At 42.0% G+C, this 25,319-nt stretch overlaps 1 protein-coding gene across 1 annotated transcript in view; it reads right to left on the bottom strand.

Moving 5' to 3' along the window:
• Nucleotides 1-1,363: 1,363 nt before the first annotated feature.
• The window catches only part of dnah2 (dynein, axonemal, heavy chain 2), a 122,204-nt gene continuing 98,248 nt past the window's right edge, over nt 1,364-25,319 (bottom strand). The window contains 23 exon segments of the mRNA XM_041779160.1: nt 1,364-1,708; nt 1,790-1,940; nt 3,624-3,698; nt 4,080-4,256; nt 8,395-8,509; nt 8,676-8,827; nt 9,062-9,296; nt 12,035-12,219; nt 12,425-12,616; nt 12,756-12,946; nt 13,162-13,345; nt 13,468-13,616; nt 13,729-13,915; nt 14,115-14,241; nt 17,696-17,895; nt 17,981-18,125; nt 18,381-18,514; nt 18,641-18,789; nt 18,909-19,059; nt 23,283-23,349; nt 23,535-23,683; nt 24,810-24,932; nt 25,062-25,226. Of these exon segments, the coding sequence (XP_041635094.1) occupies nt 1,554-1,708; nt 1,790-1,940; nt 3,624-3,698; nt 4,080-4,256; nt 8,395-8,509; nt 8,676-8,827; nt 9,062-9,296; nt 12,035-12,219; nt 12,425-12,616; nt 12,756-12,946; nt 13,162-13,345; nt 13,468-13,616; nt 13,729-13,915; nt 14,115-14,241; nt 17,696-17,895; nt 17,981-18,125; nt 18,381-18,514; nt 18,641-18,789; nt 18,909-19,059; nt 23,283-23,349; nt 23,535-23,683; nt 24,810-24,932; nt 25,062-25,226 (3,558 nt within the window). The 3' untranslated portion in view covers nt 1,364-1,553.

Here is a 25,319-nt window from a genome sequence, read left to right as displayed (position 1 = left end):
GGCTCAAAATCTAAAAATTCAAACGTAAAAGGCATTAAAAGTCAAAATCATGTTCTTAAAAGGCAAATACATAAGAGAGAAAGTTTAAATGAGGATTTTTAAGGGTCAAAACATGAGATAAAAAAATTAAAATCATGAGTTTTAAAGGTGAAAATATGAGATAAATTTCAAAATCATTCTCAAAAATGTCAAAATAATTTTGAGTTTCACAGGTCAAAATCTTACTTAGTATTTAAAATTGAGGATAAAAAAGGCAAAATTATGAGGAAAAAAGTAAGAGTCAGGAGCTAAAAAGGTCAAAAGGTGAGAAAAAAAAATCGTGAGTTATAAGGTCAAAATATTACTTTAAATTTTAAAAATAAGGAGGAAAAAAGGTGAAAAATAAGATAAAAAGTCAAAAATGTGAGTTTAAAAGGTCAAAATATGAAATAAAAAGTCAAAACCATAACTGCCTGATAACTGGGGATGTAAAATCAAGAATATGAAATGAATGTATACTAAGAAAACCGGTCCACTACTGCGTCCCACTTTGACACTGGAGGGGGTAAATTCTTTCCTCAGCCCCGTAGATGCTGACCTGAAATCTGCACACCTTTGTAAACAACATCCATGTCCTGTTGGTTAAAATGGAATAACAGAAGCATTCAAACTGGTCTGACAGCACGTTTACATTCTAGCTTCAGCTACAGTTTTTAACACGACCCCCCAAACAACATTTCTGGTATTTTCTAGCAACTGTCCCCAGAATAAGCCAATTTGAATTTGAATTCAGTATATTGCTGTGAGCGCACCCCTCCATCTCCCACCCAACCAGACCACCAGTGTACACACACACCCACACACACACAGGCCCAGGTCTGATAAAGAGGCTCTTAAACCCTGAGGAAGTCTGTTCAGTCTTTCAGGGGGACAATCTTTGCGTCTGAATACAACCTTGAACTCAGCCCCCCTCTCTCTGGTTCCCCTCTCTCATTACTGGACCATTCTTCCCCCAGCTCACTTTCTCTAGGGTGCTTCTCTTGTTTTTCTCTGCCTCTCTTTCAGTTTGGACTTTCCAGTGGGGAAGTCTGGGCCTTCTCTCAGCGACTCCAACCGTCTTGTCTGCAAAGCTTCATTAGAATTCATTTGTTTGAAAAGCTTCAGTTCTCCTCCAGTCGTTCCCTCCCTCCGTCCTCTTTCTCCTATTGCTAGGAGGGACTGAATATTAGCATCCAAATATCCTTCACCTCACCTTCATTCACTGTTTGCATGTGTGAGTGTCGAACAGTGGGAGAATGCTTGTTTCTGAAGGTTTCTAGCCTGTAGAATATCCACATTTATACAAAGGGACACTTTTTAGAGTAAAAAACAGAAATACAAAATAAACAGTTAAATAGATCTGTATTAAAAATTCATGTGAGCCAAAGACAGGAAGTGATGCATCACGCTCAATAAAACAGCTGATAAGTGAAACTAAATAGTGAACATAGATGCTCAGTGATGTTACTGAGTTGTTCCTCTGGCTCTGCAGCCAATAAAAGTTCAGAAAGAGCCCATGTGTGAGTCTGAGTCCCTCAGCTGTCCAGGCTCATGAGGAGTGCGGTTCCTCTCTTGATCCAGTGATCCTGAGTCACAGCTCCAGACTTCAGCTCCACGCTGACCACGAAAGACGCTCTGCCCGCCCTTCCTGACCGAAGCGGGAGGTAGTAGCACGGGCAAAGGTACATACCTAAACACAAACATGAAGAAGTGGGCGGGGCTAATCCAAAAATGAGACAAACAGGACAGAGCATCATTCAGAACAACTCACTCTTGGCCATCTTTTTGCGGTTTTCCACAGGTTTGAAGTTGATCGTTGGGATGGGACAGACCATCTGCATGGGCTCTGCTTCCACCAGGCAGGAGTTCTTCTTGTCCCAACCTGCCCCCTCCAGGTACAGACCTCGGACAAACACCCCATCCTGACATGAGAGGGAGAGGAGGATACGGGAAAGCAAGGGCCATACTTGTTTAAAAGGGACATATTATGGTAAATACACTTTTTCAGGCTCTTCTAACAAAAATATGTGGCCCTGACCTGTGCACAACCCCCTCAAGTACCAGAAAAATCCATTCTCTCCCTCCTCTCCTTCTCCGCCTTTCAGAAAATGTGTGCTGAAACAAGCCGTTCTCAGATTTTCCCCTCATGATGTCATGTGGGGAGTTAGCCCCACCCCCAGGTTTGGTTGGCCCTCTCCGCTTGGAAGAAAGTTCTGCCCTCCTCTCCTGATCTTCCTCTCAGCTGAGATCTCAGAGGAGGATCAGGAGAGCCACACCCATTTCCTGAGAGGGGTGGAGTCAGACAGCTCATTAACATTTAAAGCCACAGACACAGAAACAGCTGGTTCTGAGCAGGGCTGAAACAGAGGGGGTTTCAGACATGCAGAAATCCAATAGTGGAGTGTTTTTACAGCTACAAACTTCACAGGCATGTTTTAGGACCTCTGAGACCGATATAAACTTGTCTTAAAAGGGTAAAAAATGTGACCTTTTAAGGTGAACAACAGCCATTTCCAATAAGGTAATGCATTTTTAAAGAGGTATGAAGGTGAAAGAAGAGGGCAGCTAGATAAAGAGGAACTACAGATGGGAGACAATGTAGGACGTAAAGGTTGGAGAAAGGAGAGAAAACCAGGAGAAGAGGATAGAGAGCATGGAGGAAAACTGGCAAAGAAGAGGAAGAGAGGAAACAAGATGAAATTCACTTTGGATGGAAGGAAAGAGCCAAAAATAAAGAAGCAGCTAAGAGAAATGACTGAAAACTGAAGAGTTACCATGTAAGCACAAAAAGTTAGCCTGATTTGAATTGTTTTAGTTTAGACCAGTGTTATTCAACCCTGCTCAACCAAAGAGCCAAACTGTTGAAAAATACCTCTGTAAGAGCCACAATCTAAGAGGTGAAAAGGGGCAAAAACAGTTTGAAGTAGCAATAAAAAGAAGTAAAAGGTGGCAAAAATGGTCAAAATGCAGCAAAAATGGGTAAAAATGGGGAGCAAAGTGGTAAAATGGTCAGAAAGTAGCAAAAATGGGTGAGAAGTGACCAAAAAATGAGTTACAGGTGGCAAAGAATGGTCCAACAGTGGCAAAAAATGAGTGCAAAAGTGACTAAAAGGGGCAAAAAGCAGTCAAGATTGGCAAACATGGGCAAAAAAGGAAACAAGTGGTATTTAGTGGCAAAAGGTAGCTTAAATGGGCAAAATGTGGCAAAAATGGTGAAAAGGGGGAAAATGGAAAAAAGTGGCAAAGAGAAAAGGCAAAAATTGGCAAAAAAACAAACAAAAAAGGGATATTTAATCGTAAAAAGTGGCTTAAATGGGCAAAAGTGGCATAAAAGAAGTTGAAAAATGGGCAAAAAAATAGAAAAAAAGAGATATTTAATGGCAAAAGATAGCTTAAACAGGTGAAAATGGCAAAAACATTCCTTTTTAAAGGTTTTCTGGGTTAATAATATTTAAAATTAAGACATAAAAGAGCCACAAATAAACATAAAAGAGCCACATGTGGCTCCAGAGCCACACGTTGAGTATCACTGGTTTAGATGATTGTTATTATTCCAGGTTTATAGAAGTCTAGCTGAAAATATGAAGGTAAATAGAAGGAATCACCTTGGGGGGGTCGAGGAGGAGGTTGTCATCTACAGTCGACACTATAAACTCCCAGGACAGCGTATCCACTGAGATCTGCAAACACAAACAGATGTTTTCACATAATAGGAATAGTTAGAGTTTTAGTTACTGAGGTTAAACGTTGTTGTTGGCTCTAAGATCCATGAGACGTAGATCTTTTACAGACTCAGAAGAGAGAGAGAGAAGATTGTTCAGAAGGATAAAACTGGAATAAAAAAACAGGTTGAAGTCTAAAACCAGTGAGTTTTACTGGCTTTGTTTCTATCAGTTGTGGCTGTTGGTCACAAACATCATATAGTTGATATTACTGGAGTCTACATTTATGATATATGGTTTATCTTTCTAGCATTTAGGAGGTGAGATAACTAAAAAGCGTGTCCTGTTGTTGTCTTTTATACTGTCTCCTTTCTCTGTGTTGCCGTTGTGTGCACTCACATTTTTCTGCCGAGCAGCCGACTGCAGAACGGCGGTGAGGAAACTGTTAGGAAAGGTGAAGCCGGAGAGCCAGAACAAGTTGGGGGGCTGGGCCATCTCAGCCCAGCGTGCAAACTGATTGACTCGCTGGCAAAGATCCCTGGTCCATGCTGCCAGGGGCTTCAGTGAGGGGTACGCCTGGTGCAGAGAGAGAACGGCATGAGGAGAGGGAGAGACAGAAGTAAAGGCGTCTCTGCTGCAGACACCACCAGCTGTTGGCAGCTGCAGTAGAAGCCAGATAGGAACAAGCAGTATCAGCGGGATGCAGAGGTGTGTGAGGTGTGTGTGTCAGATAACAGAGGTGTGAGCTCAGAGTTATCATAATGAAATATTCTGAGGGAAATAAAGGAGAACAACAGAAAGACTTGTTTCCAGTAAAAGCCCCAAAACTTTATTCCAGAGCTTAGAGGAAAAAGTAAGGTGAATTCATCAGTAACTGATAAATAAAAATGGATCAGCTTCCTTAGATTTTTGGTGTGTGTAACTTTTGTTGAACTAATGGGATTATGAGGGTTTGTATAATGATGCTACTTAGTGACCTTAAAGATCACACACTATTCTAAAATCACGTGTTCAGGTTCTTCTAACAAACATGTGTGCCCCTGGTTTGTCCACAATCTCACCAGGTACCAGAAAAATCCATTCCCTCCCTCCTCTCTTTCTCCACCTTTCAGAAAATGTGGGCTGAAACAAGCTGTTCTCTGATTTTCCCCTCATGATGTCATGTGGGGAGTTAGCCCCGCCCCCAGGTTCAGTTGCCCTCTCCGCTTGGAAGAAGGTTCTGCCCTCCTCTCCTGATCTTCCTCTCATCAACTGAGAGGAGGGTCAGGAGAGCTACATCCACTTCCTGAGAGGGGCGGAGTCAGACAGCTCATTAACATTTAAAGCCACAGACACAGAAACAGCTGGTTCTGAGCAGGGCTGAAACAGAGAGGGTTTCAGACATGCAAACATCCAATACTGGAGTGTTTTTACAGCAACAAACTTCACAGGCATGTTTTGGGACCTCTGAGACTGATATAAACTTGTCTTAAAGGGATGAAATACCTGACCTTTAACAAAGTTTCTCAGTTTCATATAAACCTATCGTCCTTAGTATATTCAATTGAATCTCTACACATTTTACATGATGTCCACATTTTTTTGGAACAGTAGCTTGTAAAATGTTCCCATCCCTTCAAGCCTGGGATCTAGTTTACTGTCTAAATACACTATATTACCAAAAGTATTCACTCACCCATCTGAATAATGTAAATCAGGTATTCCAGTCACTTCTATGTCCACAGGAGTATAAAATCATCACCTAGGCATGCAGACTGTTTCTACAAACATTAGTGAAAGAATGGTTCACTCTCAGGAGCTCAGTGAATTCCAGCGTGGTACTGTGATAGGATGCCACCTGTGCAACAAGTCCAGTGGTGAAATTTTCTGGCTCCTAAATATTCCAAAGTGGAAGCCATTGGGAATGACAGCAACTCAGTCACCAAGTGGTAGGACACGTAAAATGATTTCCTGGAGTGCTGATCTATAGATCTGAGATTCAGACAGGCTAGTTTTGAATGTTGTCTCCAAAGTTTGCTGTTTTTTAAATTCATTTTGGTTTAATGGAGGATAAGACTATCCATCGTGAGGCACCTGGCTGTGGGTTAGTTCACTGTCGCTGTGTCAGGAGGCTAAAAACCCACTTCAGTTTCTGGTCTTCTCCAGGTCTTAAAGTTAGGCTGTTGGGCTGTTAGACAGATTTACCCATTTACCCAATGTCATCAAGACCTTACCCATGTCTATTTACCATCCTTAGCTCTGCTGCTTGTTTTGTTGTTTCCATGAGAATACTCTAACATAGATGGACGCACAGCCCCGTTGAGAAACTCAAGACTCAGGACCCACCAGTCTGTCCTACGACAGATCGCATTCTGCCCTCATAGTGGGCAGGATTTGACAAAGAGAGTAAAGCAGCCATTTAATGCCAGAAGAAGAGATAAATTAGTTGAAATATTGATCAAACATTTAATGTATCAAATTTCACAGTAAAACAGGGTAAAATAAAAGATATCAATGTTTGTCCATTAAGGACTTCAGGTCTTTTGCCACCATTTTCTTTCCAGACACCTAGTCACGACCCATTGAAAACTGCTCTGCGACCCACTTTTGGGTCCCAATCCACCAGTTGAGAACCACTGCTTTAGGGTATGAGTCTTTCTGCACAGCCTGGTTTGCCCATCCATGTGAGTCTGTAACTCCTCTGTTCAGTTTTCTATGTCCATAAGTGCTATCAGCTGGTGCAACAACCAGACAAAATGGTGGACTGGACGCCATGATTTAAAAGGCAACACTAGTGCCCCGTGTACAGGTAAAAACTGACATCATCACTGCCTGTGCTCGACTTTCTCCTGATCAGACCAGGTTAGAAAGATTCTGAACAGGAAAGCTTCTATTTACATTTTACCTGTCAGCGTAGAGTCAGGGACAACATCCTTACTTTTCAACACAGCTGCACAACAGATCTGCACATCGTTCATATCTTTACATATGAGAATCAGAATTTTTACACACTGACATTCACCAGAGCCTTCCACAGAAACAAGATGGACACAGACTAAGAAGCAAGCAGGTCAAAATTAAAGCCACAAATCCATGAGATTGGAACTAATGACAGGCTTCCATGCCAAGGAGGGGTGGAGAACCTCGGCTTGAAAGGATGGAGAGATAAATAAGCAGCACAGAGAGAGGACTTTGTTGCTGCTCAGACTGGACACACACAAAAAAAGAAAACAGGAAAAACGGCATCTATGGGACCCCGAAACTGGAGATAGAGTCATCCTATACAGTCTGTCCACAACACCACATCATACTAAAGGGAATAAACACACCTGTATACTCACACCTGTCCACCTGAGCAGTAAGATGCTGCAGGCTCAGCCACATTCATCTGTTTCTCTCAGGTGAACATTTGATCCTAAAACCAATTTTTATGCAGTTTTTAATATTCTAATAAAGTTTTCTTATCTGGGACTTTCCTGGCAAACAACAGAACCTAAGAAGACTTTTTAAATATTTATGCGCTGACACGTCAGAGCCAAATCATACATTATGTTTGACTTTACAGGATCAAATACACATAAAACAAGGTTTAAGGTGCAGAATAACAGCAGCCAGTTCTAGACAGTGATACTCATTTCTCTGCTGGGATTAAAGAATGTGTGTCTGTTATTTGTTCCTTCTGTGATGCCGTAGAAACATGCACAATGCAAAAATCAAAGATGGCGCCGTTTGTGGAGGGAACCCTCCCTAGGTATAGCAGAGAGGCGTATTCTGAGTTAAATTAGAACAAAAAAGAAAACAAAAACATTTTTGTATTCTGGTGATTGAACACTAATGATGATAAATATTTGGTTTCATTTTGACCAAGTTTGTTTCACTAAATACTACCAGGATAAATATTGCACTGCACCTTTAAAAGAGGTCTCATTTTTACAGTGCAATAATCGATCAAAACTACTAAATGTGATATCGTGGCTATAAACTAAGCACTAAGTATGATCAAATCATCAGTTTAAGAACAGCTTCATGGATCTGCTTTAGACTCCTGAGGATCTTCTGAAGAAGAAACGTGAGAATCTAGAGGAAGATGATGGTGAGTAAGGCCCAGTGAGTTTAATCCCCAGGTAAGCTCAGGTGAGCTCTGAAGCTCTGATGAACACAAGCAGGTAAGCACTTTCCTGCATAGTTCATTATGAAAACCAAATGAGAGACTTGAAGATAGACATGAAACACCCTGAGAGACCCCTGATACCCCCCACTTATCCTGGCTGACAGCACCCTGTGTTCTCTAGTCCAGCATAAAGTGAACAAAATTACAGCTGGAGCCCTGCCAGAGCTGAGCCCAGGAACTCTGTGATGGTGTGTCTGCCAGTGAACAGAGAAGAACAATGTGTGTGTGTCTCTGCAGAATGATGGATAAATACAAGTTTAATAACAGACCGGTGAGATTCAGAGAGAGGCCTGCAGCTGTTTGACTGACATAAGACAGGAGAGGAAGGGCTGAGCACACTTTAACACAACAAGGAATGTAAGTTTTAGACATTTAAGGTCCCAGAACAACAGTAAATTGTGAAATTCCATTTAAAGCAAAATATTAGGTTGTTTCAGGCAGCTAAGCTACTTCCAGCTGGATGCTACTCGTCTGCATGTCTTGTGCCTGTGAGGCTGTGGGTGCTGTTTATTAGTGGAAGCCTGTCTGTGTGTGTGCGTGTGTGTGTGTGTGTGAACCTTGCACCTTCTCCCACAGCGGTGGCACTCGGGCGTCATAGATGCAGTTGAAGGTCTCCTCCAAACTGGACGACATCACCACGAAGCCTCTGATCCCTTTCTCCAGTTCCACCAGGGAAGAGCTGATAAAAACACAAACACAGCACCAACACACGCTATCACTGAGATCTGACAGCCCATACATGCTGTTTCTAAGGCTTACTTTAGGTTTTACGCTCTGATTAGAGAGACAGGGCAGTGGGGGAGGGGAATGACATGAGGGGGAGGAGCCAGGAGCTGTGCTCTTACATGATGGTTTCCATCAGTGCGTTGTATCGTTGGATTTCTTGTAAAAGGACCACGTTAAGAGGTGAAGGGTTGTCCTGGAGCAGTGACCTCGTCCCCCCGAGGTCAATGAGTGTTGGGATCTTCCCCTGGACGTCTGACAAAAGCTCTAACACCTGAAGACACCAAAAAATGTTTGACAAAAACAAACTTTGACAGGTTAGCTGACAGCTCAGTATCAGTTACTAATCTTTAGTGAAGAGCACTGATTCAGACCTGACTTCTTTAAGAGTAGGTTTGTATATTTCTCTGAGGCTGTAGTGGTTAGGTTTGGAGAAGCTACTTTGCTAAAAGATGTTAGATCTCGGCCCTTTTTCTGTCTCAAAAGTCTCCTTTCACTTTGGTCTCACCTTCTCCTCTCTACTCGGCCCGCCCCCTGCAGAAGTGGGACCGGTGACTCGGGGCTGCAGGGACAGTAGGGTGTCAAACAATGTCCTGGATTCTGCGATCTGGCTGGCAATGTCAGCGTTAGGGTGCTGGCCGAACACCTCCGGGTGCTCTGTGGATGGCAGCATACTGATGTAGTCCCTGTAAGAGGACTGGGGACCGTTGTTGGGGATGTAATGGGAGCTTAGGGAGGACAACCTGACACATATAAGAGAGACAGTCAGAGTTATTCCTCTGTATTCTCTTAAAACATGGATGCATTTAAAATTACATCATGTTTTATGTTTTATTCATCACTGTAAAAATCCTAAAATGAGTTCAACTTCACATAAAACCAGAGGTGTTGGTGAGATCTGAGCTTAGATTTCAGTAATGTATGTACACATCCCACAACAGCTGTTCATTCCCCTTTATTATAAAGGTGTGACTTTAAATCTTTATTTTCTCCTGATGTCATCGTGGAAAGATCATATTCTACTGAACAGTTACTGAGGAGCTATTCAGCTCTTTAAGTTTAAATAAACGTGTTTGTACTTGAGTGTATTTATTGGCCAGTGCTTCTGCTTAAATACATTTCTACCACATTAACTGCACTTTACTTTAGTTCAATAGTCTTTTACTCTTTAAGCGCCTCCAGGGACAGTGGGGGTCCCTGGTGCCTGGTCTCTTTGTTTTTGGGGGTCACATGCTGCAGCATCTTTATTCTTAACACTTTACTGTGTTAACAGTCAAAGATGCCTTAGAACAGGGGTGTCAAACTCAAGGCCCGGGGGCCAAATCCGGCCCGTGGAACAGTTAAATCTGGCCCACAAGATGATCTGATATTTCTGTTCTAACTGGCCCATCAGTCTGAGGTCTGCAGATTTCCTCAAATATAAAAATGTGAACTTATCCTGATGATTTAAGATATCCTTGTTAAATCATAAAATCTGAAAAAGGAGTAAAAATATTTAGATAAGAAGTCAGGAATGTGGGGAAATAAATTAATTTGTGTTTTAATTTTATATTTTCAATTTTACATCTCCCAATTAGGACTCAAACTTAGGATTTTGACTTTTAATTTCATGCTTTGAGCATTTCAACTCATAATTTTGACTTCTCATAGAATATTTTGAGTTTTAAGATTCATAACTCTAATGTTTAAGTCATATTTGACCTTTTAACCAGTTATTTTGTATTTTATCTTATACTTTCATCTCATTACATTGTCTTCATAATCCCATAGTTTGACCTTTTAAACCAGGGGTGTCAAACTTAATCACAGCAGGGGCCGGATTCTGGATTCAGGTCTAACCTGAGGGTCCAACAGGGTCACCTTTTTAGCCATAAACTGTCAACCTTGTTTCCCTGGTAATTAGATATGAAAAAAAAACCTTAGCACTGATGATAAATGATTTTGACATTTAAAAAGTTAAAAGATAAGTTTAAAGGCTCACAATCTGAGAAAAGTCAATTTATCAGTTCAGAAAGGTCAAAACATGACATTGAAACTGACAAATAATGTTTTATAAAGACAAATATATTAGAAAGAAAGTCAAAATCATGAGTTTAAAGGTAAAAATATGAAATAAAATTTGTCATCATGAAATTAAAAGTCAAAATATGATTCAGAATTTTAAATTGTGAGTCTAAAAGGTCAAACTATGGGATTATGAAGTCAAAGTCTGGAGTTGAAAATATGAGATAAAATACAAAATAATTAGTTAAAAAGGTCAAAATATCACTTAAAATTTTAAATTGTGAATCCTAAAGCCCAAAATATCATATGAGAAGTCAAAATTATAAGTTAAAATGCTCAAAGTATGAAATTAAAAGTCAAAATCCTAAGTATGAGTTCTAATTGGGAGATGCAAAAATGAAAATGTGAAATTAAAACACAAAATAATCTATTTTCCCACATTCCTGACTTCTTAACTAAACATTTTTACTCCTTACTTTTTCAGGTTTTGTGACTTAACAAGGAAATCTTAAATCATCAGGATAAGTTCACATTTTTATACTTGAGGAAATCTGCAGACCTCAGACTGATGGGACAGTTAGAACAGAAATATCATGTGATCTCGTGGGCCGGATTTGGCCCCTGGGCCTTGAGTTTGACACACCTGTTTTAAACTCATGATTTTGACTTTCTTTCTAATATATTTGCCTTTAAAAAACATAATTTTTCAATTTCACTTTCATGTTTTGACCTTTTTGAACTAATAAATTTACTTTTCTCAGATTGTGAGCCTTTAGACTTATCTTTTTAACTTTTTAAATGTCAAAATCAGTTAACATTGTTGCAAAGGTTTTTTTTCATATTTTATTAGTGGTCAGATGAGGTTGACAGTTTATGTTAAAAAGGTGACCATGTTCAGGTTAGTCCTGAATCCAGAATCCGGCCCTGCTGTGACTGAGTTTGACACCCCTGCCTTAGACCATCACAACACTGTTTAACTAAAGGCCCAGCTTTCTTGTACTGGTCTACCTTAAAACTGTAGAAAACAATCAAAATAAATGATGATATGTACAAATGTGAATATTTATGTTCATTTCTCTGTCTGCTGTCAGATGTGGTAGTAATGCCATTGTCCCAGAGGAGACTATTAAACCTGTTAAACAGAACTCTTTATCTCATCAGTGTTAGTAGGAGCTGGTGTGTTAAATTATTCTAGAGAGGAACATTTCTCTTCTAGCTGTTGGCTGGAACATAAAGCAATCTAAGTGTATAAAAGTATAGGGCTCCTCTTAGTGGCTGAGTACCCTAAGTGTCCACATGGGGGTGCTGGCGCTCTGACGGTTGATATGATCACCTTAGTTCAACCTCAGACTGTCTGTTTTATAGACGATGCACCTAAACGTCTCTGCATTCAGTATAAAACTTCTTCCTGCCCTTCTCTCTATTCTACCAGTGTTTATCATCCAGATCTGTGTGTCGGAGTGTAGGAGTGCCTCACTTGAAGAGCGGCTGGCTAACGGCAGCCTCACAGAAGTAGCCATTGATGTATGTTGTGAGAAGACGCCTGTCCCAGTCGTCAGTCACATGACCTCCGTAGTTGACCCCAGCGATCAGATACTTCAGAGCATCCCATGGAATCTCCTCATACTCATCCAGGTACAGACTCAACAGACTCTCACTCACCTGGGGGCAGAAATGGTTTTAGAAACACGGAGGGACACAGAAACAGACAAGGGAGGAAGTTCTAACACATGAAATAAACTGAGGTCATTGTCATGTATTCAATCAGTAATCAGCCTTTTTATCCCTACATAACAACTCCAACCCCAGCTGTCCTCACTAACACGCTCTCTAACACTCTCCTCTCCTTCCTTCATAAAGTTCTGACCTCAAAGTCAGAATCATTGAAGCCATAGACGATGTTCCAGCCCAGCTGTAGAAACTTCTTCCTCTCCAGCAGAATGCTGTGAAAAAAGCAGAGAGAGAAGAGCAGCTTCCTGTACGGGACAGGCTTCAAGCAGCGGTTGAACTGATCCTCAGACACCAGCTGGTACAGACGCTTCATGTTGGCTTTAACACCCTAATGACAAAAACAGCAGAGTTAACACTGTATCATCAATATTTGACTATAAACACATGACAGTTCACACTAATAACTACAACAAACAGCAGCACTTTAAATCAGTTTGGACGTGGCATGCATCTGCATCGTATGGCACCTTTGGAGGTTCAGTCGTCATCTTGATGCCGGCCTGTAAAATGGTGATAGGAAACCCTGGGTGTGGAGAGGAGCTGAGCCACAGTCTGAAGTTCTTGTTGGGCTCTTGCACCTGAAGCTGCTCCACTAGTTTGTCCAACTCAGGCATCCATGAGAGGGACAGGTGGCAGTTGGCAAGAAACACCCAGTGACCTGAGACGACAAAACTCCAGTTACTTTGATTCATCCTGTGAATTTTCCTCATGTAGTGTTTCATTGTTTCTGAGTGCCGGGGTTATCTTCCACAAACCATGAAGAGATAAAAGCAGGGGAGCAAAGGTTAACTGACAGAAGTAATTGTTAAAAGATCATTCTGTGCATGAAAGCATGCCAGATAATAAAGCAGGAGGTCAGAGCTCAGAGGATACCGTTCTGGACACCCTCCTGGATCATGCTCTTGGCTATCGGCGCCTGCCCCTGGCCCAGAGACAGAGCGTGGAAAGCGTTACTCATGCCAGAGGCCTCAGCGAGCTGCAGCAGGGCCCCTGTAGGGTCCACACCAGGAGACAGGACAAAGATCAGAGGAGTTATGCAGTTGGATTCCTCCACAACCTGGAAGACAACAGCGAGAACATCCCTGAGCTAATGTCAGAGTCAAGAAGAGCTTTGTCAAACTAGACCAGCGTCTGGAAGGGTTTAGCTACAGAAACACATAAGAATGGAAGAACACTCACAGCCTTCATGTCCAGAACAGGCGGTTCCACAAAGCGAGAGCCGAGGTTCTTAACGATGAAGGTCGTCACGCACAGAGAGACCCGGTCCTGACGCAAAGACCGCACAACCAGCATCTTCTGCAGCTCATTACAGTTATTCTCCCAGTCAGCTAAGAAAGCAGAGAGACAGGATGCATGTTTGCTTCTGCCTGCAGATTTCTGTACGTAATAACAGGGATTATTAGTTCTAAGAAGAGGAAACCCTGGGTAGATCTGAGGAACCTGGCAGTGAGGCGCTCTCCGGCTCAGCGCTGGTGAACCACTGATTCCAGTCTCGAGGATACTGTTCAAAGGAGGTCATGATGCCGTGGAAATTTGGAAGCTTATCCAGCTCTGTGATGTTGTCCCAGCAGGAGTCTGCCAGCCAGCCGGGGCAGGGGTTTTCCATCTGATCCTCTTTATCAAGCACCTACAAAGCAATCCAACATTATTCACAGCCAGACTGTCCTTACAATAAAGTTTGAGACATTATCGATGGTCAGACGACGCATCACTGAGGTCGTCCTGAAACACCTGTTGGTCACTAAGTTCAAAGAATAAGAAAAATTAGATGTTTATATATTTATTCTGAGGATTCTCTTAAAAAGACCTGCGTCTGCTGTTCTTACCAGCCCTCCTCGTAGGAAGAAGTTGTATTCGTCCATGTTGAGTTTTCCAGCTACCTCCAGGATCTTCGCACACATCTGGAAGCTGAAGAGCAGCTTGTGGGCCTCAAACAGACCTTGGCAGGTGTACCTGCAGAGGACGGCCATTAAAGAGCTGGGAAACTTTGCTACAGTCCACCCACAGGGGTTTCATCAATTTATTTCAATTCTAGTTTTCAAGTCTAGTTTAGTTATTAGTTTTTAATACTAGTTTGTCAGTGAAGTTTAGTTTTCATTTTGCAAAAATACCTGGTTTTAGTTCAGTTTTCATTAGTTTTGTTTTTTTCAGTAGTATCTGTCAGGGCTGAGACCACAAAGGACCAGGGAAAGTTAACATATCTTTTCTTATTTTCCTCTTTAAAATCCATTCAAATCAGCAGCTCTTCACCCCTAATCTCATTCATTCTGATCTGATCTTTGAAAACAACTAAGGACCTAAAGTTACCATTGTGTTTAGTCCTCTTCAGTGAAATCAGGCCGTTTACTCAGGATTCTGTTTGTGTCGTCAGTACTTAGTACTGAGTATTTTGTTCCTGATATTTTAGATCAGTGGTTCTCAACCTTGGGGTCGGGAGACACTGAGAGGGGGTCTCCAGATGCCCTAAAAAACTAGGATTATTTTTTTAAATTACACTGTTGCCACTTTTAACCCCTTTTCATCATTTTCCCCCATCAATTTTAACACATTTTTATATTTAGCACCTATTTTGGTCAGGTTAAAACTCTTTCCACCACTTTTTTTCTGCCTGTTTTTGCCACTTCTAAACCCATTCTTGCCACTTAAGCTTAATGTTGCCTCTGCTGACCCATTATTGCTAATATAAACCCCTTTTAAAACCCAATGTTTTCCCATTTTAACCACATTTCACCATTTGATATGCCCAGTTTTGGTATTTTAACCAATTTCCGTCAATATCTGCCTATTTTTTCTTTCTCAGTTTACCTTTCTTGCCATTTTATATCAATTTTCCACCCCATTTCAACAAATTTCCACCCATTTTTGCCCATTTAAGCCTCTCTTCAACTCCATTTTTGCCACTTTAAGTCATTTCTGCTACTTCAAAAATCCATTTCACCACCTTTTCCACCATTTTTTTGCCATTATCAACCTATTTTAGCCATTTTTAACCTACTTTAATTCTTTTTTTTTTAACAAAAGGGATTTACATTAAGCCCCCACTTATTATATTCTTAATTGTGCATGGCTGTGTTCAACCACCTTCAGGTACAGTGGGGGTCCTTGGTCTCTGACACCTTTATTTTGGGGGTCACAGGCTAAAAAGGTTGAGAACCCCTGTTTTAAATAACTATAATATTGTTGTCCCACATTTAACTCAGTCTGTCAAAAACATACAAAAAAAATGAAATCAAGAAATGCTAATAAGAAAAATAAAACACTAAAACACTAAAACTGAGTTTGGTTTAGTAAATTCTAGTCCTGTTACTCCATTAATAAAATTAACCAAGTTAATTACATCACTACACTGTGATTGATCACAATTAATCACAGTCTGTCACATCTATTGTATGTCCCTCAAATATAAACACATATTCACACTGTACTTATTGAAGTTTCTCATCAAAGACTACATTTTCCCATTTTTAAGTGGCATTTGAACACATCCTTACATATAAAATACACTCGTCTAAATAAAGTTCACTACTTAACTTCAATTTTGCCGATTCCGCCGTGGATTTCTACTCTGGATTAATATTATTAACAAACAAGACTGTCTCAAAGTTTTGGAGCTTTTCAGCATTTATTTGAGCAGCTGAAGAAGAAAACTGTCCTGAAGAAGCTGAACAGAGTGGTATGACCATGGCTTGATCCCGTGTTGTTGTTAGCGTCTGTGCTAACATTAGCAAAGATGTGCTTTGCCTGAAGGTGGAACTTCAGACTCGTTGTGCTGCAGCATGCACCCATAGTTTTAGTTTTATCTTCACTAACATTCTCCAGCTTTTTAAATAAAAAATCAAAATGAAGCAGACCTGAGCTAATGCAGCAGAAACCCCCTGAATACACCAGAAACCCCCACCGTAACCATCACAAACCCATGCTGAAGCAGACCTCAGCTAACGGCTACTGCAGCAGAAACCCCCTGAATACACCAGAAACCCCCACCGTAACCATCACAAACTCATGCTGAAGCAGGCCTCAGCTAACGGCTACTGCAGCAGAACCCCCCTGAATACACCAGAAACCCCCACCGTAACCATCACAAACCCATGCTGAAGCAGACCTCAGCTAACGGCTACTGCAGCAGAACCCCCCTGAATACACCAGAAACCCCCACCGTAACCATCACAAACCCATGCTGAAGCAGACCTCAGCTAACGGCTACTGCAGCAGAAACCCCCTGAATACACCAGAAACCCCCACCGTAACCATCACAAACTCATGCTGAAGCAGGCCTCAGCTAACGGCTACTGCAGCAGAAGCCCCCTGAATACACCAGAAACCCCCACCGTAACCATCACAAACCCATGCTGAAGCAGACCTCAGCTAACGGCTACTGCAGCAGAAACCCCCTGAATACACCAGAAACCCCCACCGTAACCATCACAAACCCATGCTGAAGCAGACCTCAGCTAACGGCTACTGCAGCAGAAACCCCCTGAATACACCAGAAACCCCACCGTAACCATCACAAACCCATGCTGAAGCAGACCTCAGCTAACGGCTACTGCAGCAGAAGCCCCCTGAATACACCAGAAACCCCCACCGTAACCATCACAAACTCATGCTGAAGCAGACCTCAGCTAACGGCTACTGCAGCAGAAACCCCCTGAATACACCAGAAACCCCCACTGTAACCATCACAAACCCATGCTGAAGCAGACCTCCGCGGACGGCTACTGCAGAAACCCCTGAATACACCAGAAACCCCACCGTAACCATCACAAACCCATGCTGAAGCAGACCTCAGCTAACGGCTACTGCAGCAGAACCCCCCTGAATACACCAGAAACCCCCACCGTAACCATCACAAACCCATGCTGAAGCAGACCTCAGCTAACGGCTACTGCAGCAGAACCCCCCTGAATACACCAGAAACCCCCACCGTAACCATCACAAACCCATGCTGAAGCAGACCTCAGCTAACGGCTACTGCAGCAGAAACCCCCTGAATACACCAGAAACCCCCACCGTAACCATCACAAACCCATGCTGAAGCAGACAGGGGAAGAGTGAAAGAAGCATCTTCTCTGTCATGAAAAGCTCTCAGCGTTGCTCTCTGCCCTTGTTTTAATAAAGGGAGCACTGTTAATTTAGTCGACCAAAACTATGACTTAAAATATTCTTCAACCGCTCCAAAGGTCAGACTTTAACTGGGTAAGGAGGGTCGGTGTAGGGGTAGCTGGGTAGATGTTTGAATTTCCTGCTCCGTTTACTAAGAATGAATTGAAACAGAATCAGCTGTTCCTGCTCGGGTCTTTTGAGAGGATTTTTTGTATCATGGATGTTCTTGAAAAGATATTTTACTCTCACTGAGGTTTTCCTGGTTAAATTACATGTAGAATCCCAGCACAGTGAAAAGGCTTACCTGTAAACTGCATAGGTGTGGTAGTCATTGAGGTGTGTAATCCTCTCCTCCAGTTTCTGGCTGTGCTTGCTTTTTTTGATGCTGAGGTTGAACAGGTTAATATAGGCATCCAGAGAGAACTGGTACATGGGGTCAATGCGGCCCATGTCGTTGAGAATGAAGAAGAGGATGGAGGCTCGCTGGGCACATGGGCGATAGGCCTGTTAACAGAGAGCGCACTGACTTTGAGATTCATAAATGAACAGCTGTCATTTAAATCACATCTCCTTCAGTAACACAGCTGACCTCTCGAGCAGAGTCGATCTCTATTTCGGTGCGTTCGCTGCTCTCCAGCTGTTCTGAAACCTTGGTGGCTGTGACTTTAGATGTTTGCAGCGTGTTCACCAGCTGCACATCATCCAGGAGTGAGCCAGTGGCTTCATTAAGCAGCCTTGCAGAGTAGAAAAACCATCAGCTTCAAACCTGTCATGTTCCTACTATTATCCTAATCCTAAACATTCCAGCTTTAGCTGCATGCTTCTTCTTGTGGTTACAGTTTTAATGTATTTAAAACTTAGGATTAGTGTTAAGCTATATTCTCCTACTTTCACAGCTACCAGTACCACTGAAGCTTTAACTGATCAAATCGTTACTTTTCCACCAATAAATACGACTCTGGAGGAAAGTCAGTGTCCCATTTACCAACCTGAGGATCTCATCCTCCAGCTCCTGCAGGCTTTTCTTGCCAGAGGCAATGCTGATCACCAAAGAGTCTTTCTGTTCTTCCAGCTCAGGACGCTCCTTTCGCACCACAATCCCCAGCAGCTGGGCCTCAAGACCCTACAGACAAACACAAGCAGATAACTGAGGTAGCAGCTCATTACTCCAGCCTGTGAGGTTATACAAACTCAGACAAACACAACAGCCAAAATAAGGATATTCACAGACACATGCAGGCACACAAACCTGCTCCTTGACAGCGAAGTTGACGATGGTCGTCTTTGAAAAGATCTCTGGAGTGTAGTGTGGGTTTGACAGTTTGGTGGTGATGTAGAAACTAAACTCTGGATTATATTCCACCTCCTTATCGCCCAGTTTCAGCAGCAGTCTGCCACCTGGAGGAAATGAACAGAACATGCGTGCTGTTTGATAACGGCACAGCTCAGTTTCAGCCTCATTACTTCAGATTCCTAAACATTCATAGTGTGTGCTCCTGCCTCTATTTCCCTCTGACCTGTTCGAGTAAAGGACTTGTTAAGGACTGGGTTGAGGGAGGGTTCTAACTCCTCATGGACATTCTGCAGTAAAACAGGATTTCCAAACTGGATGGCGTTCTCAAGGATGCGCAGGTAGTCTGGCATCTGGAAGTCTATCACCTTCAGACCCTTCACACACAGACACAAAAACAGAAGAGAAAGAGAAGCATGGTTTTATTTTAACATATATTTTTGATCAGGATCTATTCTGCATGAGAGATCAGAATATATCTGGAGAAAAAGAATAGGATAAACAAATCAAGGCACACACAAGCATGTAGAAAAGTCTCTGCTAAACCAAAGAGACACGTCTGTAAAAAAGTTAAAGTTCAAATTCATGCACATAGTAAATGGACTTCAGCTTGTATAATACTCTAGTCCAGTGTTACTCAACCCTGCTCAACCAAAGAGACAAACTATTGAAAAATACCTTTGCAAGAGCCACAATCTAAGTGGTGAAGGCTTGAAGTAGCAATAAAAATAAGTTAAAGGTGGCAAAAATGGTCAAAAAGCAACAAAAACAGGTGAAAATGGGGAGGAAAAGGGTCAGAAAGTAGCAAAAATGGGTGAGAAGTGACAAAAAAATTAGTTACAGGTAGCAAAAAATGGTCCAAAAGTGGCAAAAACATGGAAAAAATGAGTGAAAAGTGACTAAAATTGGCAAAAAAAGTAGGGAAAAAGTGGTATGTAATGGCAAAAGGTAGCTCAAATGGGTGAAACGTGGCAAAAAAGGGCAAAAATGTGATAAAAGTGGCAAAGAATGTGTCAAAAATGGGCAAAAACTAAGAACAAAGTGGTATTTATTGACAAAAGGTAAATTAAATCAACAAGTGGCAAAATGGGCAAAAAGTAGGAAAAAATTGGTATTCAATGGCAAAAGGTAGCTCAAATGGGCAAAACTGGGATAATAGCAAAAAAACATGGCAAAAATGGGAAAAAAGTAGGGAAAAAGTGGTATTCAATGGTAAAAGGCAGCTTAAAAGGATGAAAAGTGGCTAAATTTGGTGAAAAGGGAAAAAGTGTCCCATTTTTTAAGGTTTTCTGGGAAAATAATATTTCAATTTAAGACATAAAAGAGCCACAAATAAACACAAAGGAGCCAAATGTGGCCCCAGAGCCACAGGTTGAGGATCACTGCTCTAGTCTGACTGCACATACTACCACTGGTCACTCTCATCTATTCACACCCTTTCACTCCGAACTCACACACGGATAGTGAGGCTATCAGTAGTGGTAAAGTACATTGACACACATTAACACACATTCACACACACCCTGGTTACAGCTGTGGGATTAAACCGGGGTTAAGTGCCTTCCTGAAGGATCCATCAACATGTAACTGAGGGGCTCAAACCTGCAGACATCTGACTACCTGCTGAGCCACAGCTCCTCTCATGCCAAAGGCATTAGTCTCTCAGATGTAAATAAGCTATCTCAGGCCCTGGGCCCCGTTCCTGTGGTTCAAATAATCAGAGCTAATGTCCTTTAAGCCTGATTCAATTAACGTGATGATTGAAGGCTGGCTAAGTCCGTTCCTCCACGGCTGAATCGCGCTAAATCAGTGACGTTAATTGGGACCAGACATGAGCGATCAGGATACTTGCGCGTGCCCGTTCTTCAGAAAAAGGGAGCAGTGTAGATCACAGAAATCATGATTGTCTGTCATAATTCATGGCGAATAATAAGGAAAGGGCGACATTTTTCACACAAACAGAGCAGCAAACAATCATGGAGGAGTTTGAAAAGTACATAAACATTGTAACTGTGAAATCCAACAGCTCGGCTGCAGCGAAGGCGAGACATGCAGCTTGGCAAAGGATTGTGGACAAGTTAAATGTGCAAGTAAGGAACATGTAGGCCTAGTTATGCACTGCTGTATAAGGCTATAGCCTAGGCTGTTAATTTAAATGTGTGTTTGCCATAACCTCGTAGCCTAATGACCTAGATTAATTACTTCCTATCATAATGAACCTTGTGTATTTTCTAAAGGAAGCTGTTAGTAAGCTTACTAATTTAAGATGATGTGTTTTATATAGCCTATAGGCCCAGCTATCTGTTTTCATATTTATATATTGTGCACTTTTTCTCCTCTTATCGCTTCATATAGAACAAACCCAAATGTCAAGCAAACTTGGGAACAAGTAAAAAAAAATACAAGAACATTATTCAGTGTGGTACAGGAATATCATTTGCTCCATGGTGTTGAATTAGAAATGTTTCTTGAATATGCCACACTGCCACCCGCAAAAACTGCAATCCTACACAAAGTCTGAGTGACAGTAAGCACACGGCTGCGCTGGGTTAACCTTGCAAAGCAGATGGATACGCCCATTTCCTTGTTTTTCACTGATGTGTGAAACAAATCCATCTGGCGTGTCAGGTCAGTGCTGGGTAGTATTGGTGATATATGGCCCTATCAGCTGTTGCAAATAAATAATGCCTTGGCGACTGAAACAGTAACACTCATACTAAAAATCATTAGAAAATGATAAGGGATCTTGGCGATCTCAGATCAGTCTTTCCCTGTGAAATGCGGCACGGATTATGATTGCTCCTGTTGGCTTTGGTCTCTCAGGAAGGGAGCTTCCTCCTTTTTTCTTTTGGTACGTGTGTCTTAAGATCCGGCTTCTTGAAATAAACCTACCCTGTTCTTGGACCTCTCCTTTTCACCATCTACATGCTTCCCCTTGGACAGATTATTCACAAACACGGTCTCAGCTTTCACTCTTATGCAGATGACACCCAACTCTATCTCAGCACCAAACCATCCACTCAGCTCCCTCCCCACTCCCTGGTAAACTGCCTCCACGACATCAAAGCCTGGATGACCTCTAACCAACTCAAACTCAACAGCAATAAAACAGAGCTCATGGTGGTGGCCCCCAAAGCGCTGCTGCAGAAGGTTGGAGATCTCATGCTCGATGTGGACGGGACCTCCATCTGTCCATCCTCTGAGGTCCGAAACCTGGGCGTCATCCTGGACTCCACCCTCTCCTTCCAGTCCCACATAAAGTCTGTCACCAAATCTGCCTTCTATCATCTCAAGAACATCTCCAGACTCCGACCATCACTCCCTGATTCTGTGGCTGAAACACTCATTCATGCTTTCATAACCTCCCGCCTGGACTACTGTAATGGAGTCCTGTCTGGAGTTCCCAGCAAAACCCTGGACAGGCTTCAGTACGTCCAAAACTCTGCAGCTAGAGTTCTCACCCGCACTAGACCCTGGCAACACATCACTCCGACCCTCATCCACCTCCACTGGCTCCCTATCAAGTCCCGTATCAACTACAAAGTCCTCCTCCTCACATACAAATCTCTCCATGCTCTGGCTCCCCAGTACCTTTCTGATCTCCTCCATCCATACACACCATCCCGCAACCTTCGATCTTCAGACACCGGCCTACTTTCCATGCCCAAAACCAAACTCCGAACCTATGGAGACAGAGCCTTCAGTGCTGCAGCTCCCACCCTCTGGAACACTCTTCCTGCAGACATTCGTAGCGCTCCATCTCTGGACATTTTCAAAAACCGTCTCAAGCACCACCTGTTCACCACAGCCTACAGTCTTCACTAAACCAACCCTTACACTCATCCTACCCCTCACATAGTTTGTCCATGTCTATGTGTTCCTGTAAAGTGTCCATGGGTTTCTTGAAAGGCGCTATATAAATTCAAGATATCATTATTATTATCATTATTACCCTGGAGCAGGTTTAGGTTTATTGATCTGTTGCTATAGTGATTTAGCTTAGCCTGCTTCGAGGCATGGAACAAGCCTGACATGACGTCAGGTTATCCTGAAATTATCCAGCTAACTGAGTTAGCCAGGCACGAGGAACGGGGCCCAGTTTGCACAATGTTTCAGATGAAAACACAAAACATTCACAGTGTTTTTGGCTGTCCGTTTACATGAGAATGTCAAGTATATCATTCTGAAAAGGCTCTCTTTCTCCTGCTGCACCTTCAGCAGGAAGTGCTGCACTCACTGAGAAAATCGATGAGAAATTAAAGACTGTAGGAGGAAAATGTGTCAGTGGAAAATTAACCAGACTGGACTATAATGAGACTGGACACAAATCTGTTTGTTCTGATCATATCTAAGCACGTATGCTTGAGAAAAATAAAAAGTCTCCATTGGTCTAACTAAGAACAGATCCTCCTCTGTGATATCAGACATCAGGTAGCTGTGGTGTTCATAGTATTTCAGCACTCTGACATCATAAATCCATATCTTAACTGCTGATGGTTACTGACACTAACATAACTCTGAGTTTCACTGGACTTTAATTGTCTAATTATAATGATTCAATAACCAAACAAGCAGCTAGATCAGATTATTGAAGACTTACTCTCTCCCTCTCCATGTTCTTGATCCACTTCAGGGCTTGGCCTTGAGGGTCCACCATCAGTGGCCATCTGTAAAGAAGGGTAGGAAATAAAAGATTGCTTGTATTAATAATATTAGACATTTGTTTTATTTAAATAATAAAGTCAAAATGGTGATAAAACACAACCAGAAGTCCTTTACTTTATCTATTTATCAGAGAATATGTCACAACTATTGAACCTTTAACTAAAGCAGTCTTGTGTTGCTGTCTTACCGGTTTCCACGAGTGACTATAACTCCGTTCTCAGTGGAGAAAGCATCAGAGGGCAGGCCCTGGATGTTCCAGTCTCTCACTGCTGTAGGTCTGGACAGGAAAGTTGAAAAACTGAATCCAGGAGTGCAGGGGATTTCAAAGTCCCTTACCTACAGAGAAGAAACAACAGGTGATAGAGATGAGACGGAGGGAAGACAGCAGGACTGCAACATGGGAAATTAAACCAGAGAATAATAGTCTAATCCAGTGTTACTCAACCTGTGGCTCTTTGATGATGATTTGTGGCTCTTTTAATGTCTTAATTTTAAATTTTATTCCCCCAGAAAACCTTAGAAAAGGGAAACTTTGACCTCAAAAATTATCCATTGCAAGTCACAATCAGTTTGCTTCCCACACTTACACAGCGGGCTTTAAATGTCAAACTTAATGGTCAACCATATTTTTGTCTGTATATTTCCATTGCCCTTATTTTTTCCATTTTTTGCGACTTTAAATCAATTTTTGCTGTGTTTCACCTATTTAAGCTGTCTTTTGCTATAAAATGCTATAAAATCTAAATTGCTATAAAATCTTTTCCCCTTGTTAGATACTTTTTGCTGATTTTTGTCCTTTTTAGTGACTTTTCACTCATTTTTTGCTATGTGAATGCCTCTTTTGAACATTTTGGCCACCTGTGACTCATTTTTTTGCCACTTTTTCCCCATTTAGCCACTTCTCACCCATACTTTTGCCATTATATACCAATTTTACCCCCCTTATACCCATTTTTGCCACTTTTTGCTGTTCTTTGCCCATTTTAGTCACTTTTCACACATTTTTGCTATGTGCTTGCTGCTTTTAGACCATGTTTGTCACTTATAACTATTTTTTTTGCCACTTTTTACCCATTTTTTCCACTTTTCACAAAGTTGTTTGCCATTTTATGCCAATTTTCCCCTTTTTCACCCATTTCTGCCACTTTGTTGCCACTTTTCGACCATTTTTTCCACCTTTAACTTATTTTTATTGCCTCTTTAACCTATTTTTGCCATTCTTCCATGCTTAGATTGTGGCTCTTGCAAAGGTATCTTTCAACAGTTTGGCTCTTTGGTTGAGAAGCGTTGAGTAACACTGATCTAATCTATGGCTGCATCTTTAAGAGGAAACTTCTTTTTCATGATTTGCTTGTCACATTAAAAACTAAAATAAACAGCAAGCTTTTCACTGAGAGGTAACCAGGGTGAAAGGTATTATGATTTCTGTGTGTGTGTGTGTGTGTGTGTGTGTGTGTGTCACCTCCTTCATCCAGATGGCAAGCAGCTCGTCTCTATAGTTAGAAAGAAAGGGTCCCATGTAGGACAGGAAAGATGCTGCCAGCAGGCAGTCTCCAACCAGGTATCCCATGTTCTCCTCAAGTCCCTGAAGTAAACAGCCACAGATCGGTGTGTGTGCATTTGTGTTGAGGTGTTCAACTTTAATTTCCTAGGGCCTTTTATGCTGTTTATCAATGCGTGTGTATTTGTGTGTGTGTGTGCATGTGGAGCCTACAACAACTCTTTCCTCCCAGCGGACTCTCTCTCCTGCCAGTCCAGTCACCAGTTTGTCAGCTCTGTCTAGTTTCACCTCCATCTCCTCAGATTTCTTCCTCAGATCCTCCTTCATGGCTAACTTCTCACTGTACTGCTTTTCTAACTGCTGCCGCTTTTCCTCCACCTGCACACACACAGTTATCATAACACACTGGTATTTCACCTGTCATTTAGAACATTACATCAACAGTAGCATTTGTACATAAATACGACCCAG

The sequence above is a fragment of the Cheilinus undulatus genome, linkage group 22, assembly GCF_018320785.1.
Source record: "Cheilinus undulatus linkage group 22, ASM1832078v1, whole genome shotgun sequence".
NCBI classification, from domain to species: domain Eukaryota; kingdom Metazoa; phylum Chordata; class Actinopteri; order Labriformes; family Labridae; genus Cheilinus; species Cheilinus undulatus.
The sequence above is the reverse complement of the archived record's forward strand: the minus strand, read 5'-3'. Positions and strand labels throughout refer to the sequence as shown.